Genomic DNA, 11257 nt, shown 5'->3' with positions numbered 1-11257 from the left:
AATTGAGTTATGTTCCAATGTCTGACTGACATCAATTTTGCATATAAAATACCTAAATTTAGCCATTTTGTATATTAGAACGTGATAATTTAAGTAAGAATGGCGTGCAGTTCTGGGACGATTGTAGTTGGCGGTAATGTGGAAATACGGCGCAGTAATGGGCAGCGAAATGTTAAAATGAATAAAATTGCAAAGAACCATCGCACAGTGCCGTCTAAAAGTAGTGACTCTTCACCCAGAAATCACAGAATGGTGGTAACCCGTGCCAGGCTGGCCCCACAACCTGAACCAGTCCCCCCACAAAACACGAGGAGGGAGTGTGATTTTCAAGCAAGTCTAGACTGCAGACCTCTGACCACAACAGACCCTATTAAAAGACAAAGGATATGTGTTTGCGTGAGGAAGCGTCCACTGAACAAGAAGGAACTGACCATGAAGCACCTGGATGTGATAACTATTCCCAGTAAAGACATGGTGATGGTCCACAAACCCAAACAGAAGGTGGACCTGACCCACTACCTGGACAACCAGACCTTCCGCTTCGACTACACCTTTGATGACGCCACAACCAATGAGATGGTGTACAGGTTCACAGCCGGGCCTCTGGTGGAGACCATCTTTGAGAGGGGCATGGCTACCTGCTTTGCCTACGGACAGACAGGAAGTGGAAAAACACATACTATGGGTGGGGATTTGTCTGGAGAGAACCAGGATTGTTCGAAAGGAATCTACGCATTGACTGCTCGGGATGTATTTCTCATGTTGAAGAAACCCAACTATGCGAAGTTAGAACTACAAGTGTACATAACCTTCTTTGAAATATACAATGGGAAGTTGTTTGACCTGCTGAATGGTAAAACTAAGCTGAGGGTGTTGGAGAATGATAAACAGCAGGTTCAGGTGGTAGGACTACAGGAGAAATATGTCAGATGTTCGGAGGATGTTCTTAAACTCATACAAGTGGGAAACAGCTGCAGACGGTCAGGTAAAACTTCAGCCAACAGATACTCGTCTAGGAGCCATGCTGTGTTCCAGATTATTCTATGGAGGAAGGGGAATTTACACGGGAAGTTCTCACTCATTGATCTGGCTGGGAACGAGAGAGGAGCTGACACATCCAGGGCCGACCGCCAGACTCGCCTGGAGGGAGCTGAGATTAACAAGAGTCTGCTGGCACTAAGGGAGTGCATCAGGGCTCTGGGACGCAACAAGCCTCACACTCCCTTCAGGGACAGCAAGCTCACTCAGGTCCTCAGAGACTGCTTCACTGGGGAGAACTCCCGTACGTGCATGATTGCAACCATATCTCCAGATATGACATCGTATGAAAATACACGCAACACACTACATTTCGCTAACAGGGTGAAGGAGCTGACAGTTGACCCGAACCAGGTAATGAAATTGAGTCGACCCAACATCCACACAGTCAATCAGCAAGACGAGGACACTCGGGACAGACTATGCAGTTCACAGAGAGACGACCTCAAATTGCTCTGTGAACAGAATGAGGAAGTGTCTCCTCAGTTGTTTACCTTCAATGAGGCGGTGTCTCAGATGGTGGAGAAGGAGGAACAGGTTCTACCAGACAACCGCCCCACACAACTTGAACCAGCTCCCCCCAAGAACGTGAGGAGGAAGTGTGATTTCCGAGCCAGTCTAGATTACAGACCTCTGACCACAACAGACCTGATTAAAAAACACAGAATATGTGTTTGTGTGAGGAAGCGCCCACTGAGCAATAAGGAACTAACCATGAAGCACCTGGATGTAATAACTATTCCCAGTAAAGACGTGGTTATGGTCCACAAACCCAAACAGAAGGTGGACCTGACCCGTTACGTGGAGAACCAGCCCTTCCGCTTTGACTATGCCTTTGATGATTCCACAACCAATGAGATGGTGTACAGGTTCACAGCTGGGCCTCTGGTGGAGACCATCTTTGAGAGGGGCATGGCTACCTGCTTTGCCTACGGACAGACAGGAAGTGGAAAAACACATACTATGAGTGGAGATTTTTCTGGAGAGATGCAGGATTGTTCCAAAGGAATCTATGCATTAACTGCTCATGATGTATTTCTCATGTTGAAGAAACCCAACTATGCAACATTAGAACTACAAGTGTATGCAACCTTTTTTGAAATCTATAATGGGAAGGTGTTTGACCTCCTGAATGGTAAAGCTAAGCTCATGGTGTTGGAGGATGGTAAACAGCAGGTTCAGGTGGTAGGACTACAGGAGAAAGACATCAGATGTATGGAGGATGTTCTCAAACTTATAGAAGTGGGAAACGGCTTCAGAATATCGGGTAAGACTTCAGCCAACGCACACTCTTCGAGGAGCCATGCTGTGTTCCAGATCATACTACGGAGGAATGGGAAGTTGCATGGGAAGTTCTCGCTTATCGACCTGGCTGGGAATGAGAGAGGAGCTGATACATCCAGTGCCGACCGCCAGACTCTCCTGGAGAGAGCCGAGATTAACAAGAGTCTGCTGGCACTGAAGGAGTGCATCAGGGCTCTGAGACGCAACCAGTCTCACACTCCCTTCAGGGGCAGTAAGCTCACTCAGGTCCTCAGAGATTCCTTCATTGGGGAAAACTCCCGTACGTGCATGATTGCAACCATATCTCCTGGTATGACATCATGTGAAAATACATGCAACACACTACACTACGCTAACAGGGTGAAGGAGCTGGCGGTTGACCCCAACCAAGTAATGAAATGGGGTCGACCCAGCATTCGCACATTCAATCAGCTGGAAATTCACGACGACGATTGGCTAAGCAGTTCACCACAGAGAGACGCAACCATATCTCCTGGTATGACATCATGTGAAAATACATGCAACACGCTACACTACGCTAACAGTGTGAAGGAGCTGGCAGTTGACCCCATTCGCACAGTCAATCAGCTAGAAATTCACGACGATTGGCTAAGCAGTTCACCACAGAGAGACAAAATCGAACTGCTCTGTGAACAGAATGAGGGAGAGTCTCCTCAGTTGTTCAACGTCAATGAGGCGGCAGTGTCTCAGATGGTGGAGATGGATGAACAGGTTATCGAACACAACCGAGCCCAACAACCTGAACCCTCCAAGAATGCGAGGGGGAATTCCGGGGATTTTCAAGCAATTCTGGACTTCAGACCTCTGACCACAGCAAACCTGATAGAAGACCATCAAGATGTCTTCCAGGAGTCATTCTGTTGGTGGGGGTATGAGAAGGTGATGGAGAAGATAGAGCAGATGGATTATGAAGTGGACTCATATGTTACCCTGTTACATATCCTAGACCAGAAGATACAGGTCCTCACTAAACTTCGAGATAAACTGAAGTTGTGCTGTTCTGCACTCCAGGAGGAGGAACAGGCCAGTAAGCAGATCAACCCCAAGAGACTCATCAGCTGTCAGCCTGATGAGCCTCAGGCTCAGCAACCATCATCCCAAACAGCCATGGATCATCATCTGAGACTGACGCAACTAGAGGCTGAGAATAAAACTCTGAGAGAGGAGAATGCCAAACTTGCCAAAAAAGAAATTATTTGGGCCAAAGAGAGGGAGGCTCTGGAAGCACGCCTCAACAACAAATGCAAAAAGAAGAGTGTCTGGAAAAAGTTCTGCTTCTGGAGGAGGAGATCAGGAGAGGCGATTGGCAGCCCTGAACACTCGGCAGAGGCTAAGGAGGCAAAGCAGACCTTGAAGAAAGGGAGGCGTCGGATGAAAAGCTCTTCTCTGCACAGCATACAGATTTGACCACCAGGACACGGTAGCTTCACTAATCCCAGTGGTTCTGGGGGCTGTACAAAGCAAACAAACAAACACACAAACAAATACATAGACAGACGGACGGACGGACGGACAGGGGCGAAAATATAATCCCTGCCCCTGGTCGGAAGATAATGAAGAAATCACACCCTGTGTGAAGAGAGTGGTGCCTTTGATGAGCCCCGTATTGATGTTGTCATCAATGTTTGTTTATTGGACATACATACATACGGACGGACACACGGACAAAGTCAGATATAGGAGTGGTTGGCACCACTCAAAAATATAATATAAGAATTAAGTAATTGCACTGAACAAACTTATTATAATGGCTGTGATGTGGATTAGTCTAAAACATGCGAACGGCACATTTCTCCTCACACCATAAGCTTGTGACATTTACTAATATTTTATATTATGGAATCACACTGATGCCGGGTAGAACTCACAATGATAAATCATTCCCGATAGTTTCAGATTTATTTGTTGGTTGGGCAAATTTGAAACATTATTTACAGTTGTCACGCAGAGACTAAGTGACTGTTTAGGCTGCTTATTTCTTTGGAAACGGGGCTGAAATACCCCACCCCACAAATTTGAGAGAAAGAACGTAACTCTGCAGATGAAATTATGAACAGAGAACTCCCTCCTTTCATCTTCAAAGCAAGCAGGAGCTCAAAGCGTTTATAAGCATGGCATCTGCAGAAGTGAGGGGAGTCTCTCCCTCCCACCACCCTATGACTCAACAATATTAACCAAACACAGCAGGGATTCATTCACCAGACATAATGCAGAGGCAGGCTGGCACTGAAGATGGATGCATGCTGGTGTTAATGCAGTATGATTATTCATGGCCCTGTATAACGCTCTGCAGATACACCCCAAACCTCATGACTAATAGATGAGACCATTTTCGCTTAGAGAATTTGTCTCCCTTTTATATATTTGTATTTATTTTGCATTGGTCAGTCAAGTCTATGTGCTGTTTTTATATCTGATCTGTAAATCCCATTGACACCACACATTTTGAAACCCATTTAATGGGTTCTGATTTGTACTTAAATTGATATGAACCGGGCATAGCATAATAGGTGAACGATCTGCGGTAATAGCAGATTTACAAGCTCACAGCGCGTTGTGAGCTTGTAGATTTTTAGCCGAGAGAGATTGGTGTTGAAGGACAAAAGGGGGAGGTAAAGTATGGACCCCTGGGGAACCCTGGTCAACTGAAGTATCTAGAGTGGTTTACAAGCACAATGAACAACCAACCAACAAACAACCAAACAAAACAACTATTTGCCATAAGCCTGAGAGAATAGGTATCTTTCAAGTCAGCCTTAAAAGAGTCCAATGTTGGAGCATGGTGAATCTCCATTTGGAGATAGTTTCACAGGGTGGGGAATGCCACACTGAAGGCTCTGTCCCCAAATGTTTGCTTGCTTGCTTATGTTGTTGGAAATTGTTGGTATTAACATAGCCCCATTACAAACCTCTCCCTCCGCTATACAGCTCCAAGATGAGCTGTATAGCGGAGAGAGAGGTTCGTAATGGGGCTAGTATTAACACAGACACAACCAATAATGTTTTTTATATACTTCCACAAATGGAATAGCGTAATAATAATACATACAAACACAAATGTATTTACTAGTGAATCTCACTAGCTATACTTCCCCTTTTTTCTTTTTCTGTCATCGAGCTGTAATTATATGTACTGTCTTTTCTTCATCATTTATCTTACATTTTTATGTCTAATGATATTAGACATAATATGTGTACAGATGCGCATACAGTATATCTCTGTCTGTCTTTGTTATATTTGTCATGTCAATTGTGAAGACCATTTGTTGTGTTTGTATGCATGTAAAAAATGTAAAACTCAACAAATATATTTGAGAAAAGAAAACACAAATTGAGGAAAGTGTGTAGTTGCTGCTGTGGGCCTTGTGTTAGAGCACGGTGGTGTGGTTCAAACACAAGAATCTGTTAAACTGCTTCTTTTTGCGGCGTGGCTTCTAGGGGCTAACGGGGCTGAGCTGTCTAGAAGAAGGCCAGTAAGTCTGTCTGTGAGTCGGTATGTCCGGGGCTAACCTCGCAAACCACTGGACCAATCAGCGCCATTTTTCTTTTGCACACTGCCAGTGTAAAATAATTTTGTATTGGAAGTCAATGGAGGTCCGAAAGAGGAGTGCCACTGGTATCTCTAAAACCACTGGTACTCAATTATTCCATTTAATTTCCAAGAAAAAAGAAAGGAAAAGGTATGGCGCAATAAAAGGCATAACGAAATCCAGGTCCAGGCACTCAGGTAGGTTTGAAAAGTATAAAAGGCCTTTATTTCAATGGGCCTGATGTCCTTGAAAATAAAACGTTGGCTTGCGCCTTCGGGGTGTGTCAGTGGAGGTCAGAATGGGCTGAAACTTTGCCCATACATGGAGGTGTCTAACGGCCGGCCGTCCAGACAACTGACGTCACAGATGACTAATGGCACAGGATGGTCACAAATCCACATCAGAGCCACACCGTTTCTTTTTGGATCCTGAGTAACTCTTCAGGTTGTAACTGACGAAACGCATGCACCACGAGAACCTGAGCTTTTCTGGGTGTCTCGTGTACACCTGATATTTTAACACTGCCTACAAGGAAAAAGATGAGCAATAAGAGCAAGTGTATATGAGGTTCAGAGAGAGTACCCTCTTTATCAAGATTTATTTTCAAGCTTATCCCCCAGGCACATAGGTCCTTGCCCCCTTCATTTTCCACACAGAAAAAGTATGGGGGAAAAAACGAGTGTAACAGAAGTAAAAATGTTATACTCATTAAATTAAGGTACTGTAGATGATTTCGCTGGGTCAATGTTGGTTCAGTTATTCGGCAATGCCTTTGTCATATGATTTTGTGGTTTAGAACACATTAAATGCATCAACCTCTGCCTTTTAGCAGATGTGTATGGATTTGAGAGTACAGTTTCCCACTTGCACTGTAAAATCCTGAGTGTACAAGTGAACAAATGGAGTGTATAAATACAGTCAAATGGATCCATAAGGGTCCATTTGCCTCCATTCAGTTAAATGAACACTCAGAATGTTACTGTGTGAGTATTAAACCATGCTGGTCCTCTGACAATGTATTAAATCTAGACTGCTGCTCTAGCTCCTTTAACAGAGGCTTATTTCCGCTATATACTCTGTGGACTGACATACCTGTCCACCTCCAGAATTTGAACTCGGTGTCATCGACAATTTACGGCCATCATCTTCAAGTCGCCCATCTTCTGATGCTTGATGCAGTTTTGAGTTGGACAAATATATGGAGATGTCATCTCTGGTATTCTCGTACACTTTCATTGTGGAGGAGGGTATTGTGGGAGAGAGATTTGTGTGTTGATCATTCTCTTAGTGGAGGGGAGATCTACCACTCTTTGCTCCCTTGACCCTTTGTTGTGGGTCCTTGAGGTTACTGATGCTGTTAGTAAACTGTACCTTGTAGGACTTTTGAAGTTAGATTAGATGTGGGGGTCATCTGGTAAGGGATCATGGCAGTTTAATAGCCAAATGCCTAATTTGGATTGATAGCCTCGTGTCTCAGTTGTCTATGAATAATGGCAGGTTCATTTTCAGTGGCAGTGATAGTGAAATCCTTCTGACTTCACATGGATAATGACAGGCGCCAATCTGTCAACATCTGTCCGTCAGTGCCCCTTGTGCTTTCCATAAACAGAACTATTTAGGACCTGGCAAAATGTCAATGGCCTGCCTGCAATATACACCACATGTGACTTTATAAATAAATTGTTATTTACGTGCTATTTATGTGTCAGACAAAGATAATGTTTCTTCTGACTCTAGCCTTGAACCTTGCAAGACCAGCTTTTTTAAGGCTGACTTGTCACAGGCTGTCCTAACAAAAAGATTCTTACAATGTGATCCTGCCAGAACTTTGCATCACTCAGACTGATCTGTGCATGAGTGACGAGTGCTGTTGCTGTGGGAACTGAGCACTCCAGTGTTTAGAGAAGCTCCAACTACAACAACAATACAATGGCGCAGCTGACAGCATCGATGCCTTAAACCCAAAAGCTTGACAGGAATTTGCAACAGGAATCCAACACCCTTGTCGGGTTGTGTGTGTTTCATGTGCCATCTTGATAAAGATTTGTCCTGCCTCTTCAGGACCCAGAGAAAACTTTGTCAAAGCATTGTCTGATAAAATGGGAGCAAATAGCTATCTGATCAAGTCCTCTGAACTCCCTCTCTCATCTTAATGCAACTCACGAGGAATCTCAGTCCTCAGAGAACTTCAAAACAGAGTGATAAAATTCTTCCCGGAGGAGATTGGAAAGAGTAGAGGTGCAGCTTGCACTTGCTAGCATTGAATAATGAAAGGGACTCCAAGCTCTTAAGTTCAAAGTTGCATTTATTATGCTCTCTTTTCTTCTTCCTGGGTGAGAGTCTATAGAGGCAAAACTCTTCAATACAGTGAGAGAGAGAAACTTTGTTCTTTACAGCAATCAGCCACCTCAATTAACCAGTACAGGCAGAACATTGTTTAGAGTGAGATTTCAAGATTCCCACCTATTTCTGAACTGTTGTTATAACCACAATGTTTGCACAAAAGACACATATCACATGTTTATGTGATTTATAGTTTGGAAATTATGATAATTCAGTTTGCACTTGCCCCAACACACACACACACACACACACACACACACACACACACACACACACACACACACACACACACACACACACACACACACACACACACACACAGGCTCTCCATCTCTGCTCTCAGTTCCACTGGAAATGATAGGCTTAACCCATTGCATGCCAATCACGTAGATCTACGTGAACCTATTTATAGCCGCGTGCCAATCGCGTAGATCTACGTGAAGTGAAAAAAAAATCAAAATAAAAGTTTGTTTTTTTTTGTCCAATTTGACCCAAAGACCAAGGATATATGATTTATCGAAGATATAGGGGTCTATCCACTTCCTTTTTAACATAAAACTTAAAAAATATTCATCTCCTAAGTACTTTTTTGTTTTTCGATGAAACATCTCTGGCGCTGGCTAGAAATTTTCAGAAATAATCTCTGGCAGTTAAAGGGTTTTAATGGTTGGGGAGAAATTAATATCGGAGTGGGCCATGGTACTCAACAAGTACAACTGTGTTGGTTTGTTGTCAAGGGAGACAACAAACCAATCTCTCTCTCTCTCTCTCTCTCTCTCTCTCTCTCTCTCTCTCTCTCTCTCTCTCTCTCTCTCTCTCTCTCTCTCTCTCTCTCTCTCTCTCTCCTTGCAGAGCTGCCCTGATTGGTTAGCGACTGCAAGGCGTGGTGAGATTTCTGGAAGCCTGGCTGAGGGCTATGGAGCAGTCTCAGACACCAGATCATTTCTCATAGATGTATTGTTATCAGCCGGAATATAATAAAGAATTTCACCAAAAAGTACCATATGTTATTTTTTTAAAAGCAGCTTTAAATCCTATTCGTCCAAGACATATCAATGTACCAAGTCCATAAGGACCTGCATTCCAACACATTTACCAAAAAGCATAACAAAGTCAGCACGTTATGCCAGGGTGAGTTCTTCTGATGCGCCTACGGTTGCGATATTGGTGGATGTTGACCCAAGACAAATAATTGGAGTGAAGCAAACCTACCCAACAGTATCCCACTGAATGCTGGGAATGCGCAGAATGACTCAGCATTCTTCTCAGCAGAACCTGGCAAAGAGGACATCCATCACACCACCGCTCCCATCCGCCATTAGCCTATAGGAACCTGACGCCTGCTCTGACATTGTGTCTCCTGGCCGGCACAGTGCGCTGGCTGGTCGGCTGCTGCTGAGCAAGAGGAAATATTACTGATCCAGCTTGGCTGGGGGTCAGATCTGTCTGTTCTCGGATGAGGAGACAAGAGTAATTACTGGATTGGAAGTGGCCATAATGGAGCTCGTGAATATGATTGAAGTCATTGATTGACTGGAATGGAATGGAATTAACTTCTGCTCGCAGTTTAGATGCCAGTTCTACAACAGCAGGAGAGCCATGAGGATGTGATCATGTTAGAATGACGATCATCGTGAGATGGGTGTCTCTGTACACATGCGTACACACTCAGAGTTAAGCACAGAAATGAGGATTTTACCTTGTGCCGATGGACCAATTGTTTGTGTGTGGGATGGGATACTGTTATACTACTCCTACTCCTACGGTTTTACTTGCCAATATCTCTTGGCCACTATGCAAAACCATGGCCATGCCATAGACTGATGATGCACAGGAAACAACCAGCTAGATCTTATGTAACAGCAGCGTAATTAACATGACATGGGAGCGGCTAGCCAGCACCACCTGTTATTAGCAGATGTTAATGACTCCTGGAGCCAGTCATCTGCTATGCAAAAAATTAAATAAATAAATAAAATTAAAAGGATTATAAAGCAAATTGGCCAATGATCTGGCCCACAGGACATGTTTGTGTTTGTTTGAAATACTGTAGATATGCCCCCTGAGTCTGGGGCAGTGGCTCATGAGATAGAGCGGCCACCTGGGAATCGGAAGATTCCCAGTTCGATCCCTGGCTCCCCCTGAGTTCATGTCAAAGTGTCCTTGAGCAAGACACTGAACCCCTAACTACTCCCGATGAGCACTTGGGTGCCTTGCTTGGTTTCCTCTGCCGTCGGTGTGAATGTGTGTGAATGTAATGCACATTGTAAAGTGGTTTGGATAAAGGCGCTATAAATCCATTTACCATTTAGATGTATAGTACACATAGTCATCTAACGGTTACTGCCAGTATAAAGGAAAATTGTAGACACGAACGCGGATTCAAAAACCGACAAAAAGCTGATTAACATTTCTTTACAGCTTGCGAGCTACTCTACACGACACTGTACACGGCAATTCTTAACAATCAGCTCGCACACACCCATGCGCACAAACACAGCACACCCTCCATTCCCACGACATGCAGGGAAGCGTTTCCAAGGTGTCACCATGTGGCCCTTTATCAGTCTGCAGGTCCCGTTGCCATGGCAACAGAGGATGAAGTTGTCTGTGTGAATCATGAGTCGGCTGCCTGTTCCCTCTCCTCACCCCCCGTAGATCTATTCCTGACCCAGTGGCCCCTTGTGGGAACATGGTGTCAGAAGCCAATGAAGTGACATTCCACCCCACATTGTATCACACAACTCCATGTGGTGAGTGTTATTTTTTATTTTTTTCGCTGACTGAACATCCCCCTGCGGTCTTGCTTTCCCCTAAACGACACTCATATCCTAAGGCCCTCCACTTAAAATTAGAGAGCAGCTGTTCCAGGATTATCTTATCCTGAGTTGGATTCCTAAAATACCCCAGACGGAATTATCTTGGAGGCAAAGCAAGTAGGGAAGAGGAATGGAGCTGAGAGCATTTTTTTTAGGTGGGCGTGCGTAAATACCTATTTTCAACTATACTAGCAGTGGTCTCGCTGGTATGTTGTTGAGTGT

The 11257-nt window shown here is 44.3% G+C and overlaps 1 protein-coding gene across 1 annotated transcript; it reads left to right on the top strand.

The window, feature by feature from the left end:
- Nucleotides 1-249: 249 nt before the first annotated feature.
- Nucleotides 250-3750, top strand: LOC311054189 (uncharacterized protein; the record flags this gene model as incomplete). Its single annotated transcript, XM_084070067.1, has 1 exon — nucleotides 250-3750. The coding sequence occupies one exon, from the start codon at nucleotides 250-252 to the stop codon at nucleotides 3748-3750; it is 3501 nt and encodes a 1166-aa protein (XP_083926193.1).
- Between the last annotated feature and the right edge of the window lie 7507 nt (nucleotides 3751-11257).

The sequence above is a fragment of the Gymnoscopelus microlampas genome, assembly GCF_963454915.1.
Source record: "Gymnoscopelus microlampas genome assembly, chromosome: 10".
NCBI lineage: Eukaryota > Metazoa > Chordata > Actinopteri > Myctophiformes > Myctophidae > Gymnoscopelus > Gymnoscopelus microlampas.
This window is presented reverse-complemented; position numbering and strand designations above follow the sequence as displayed.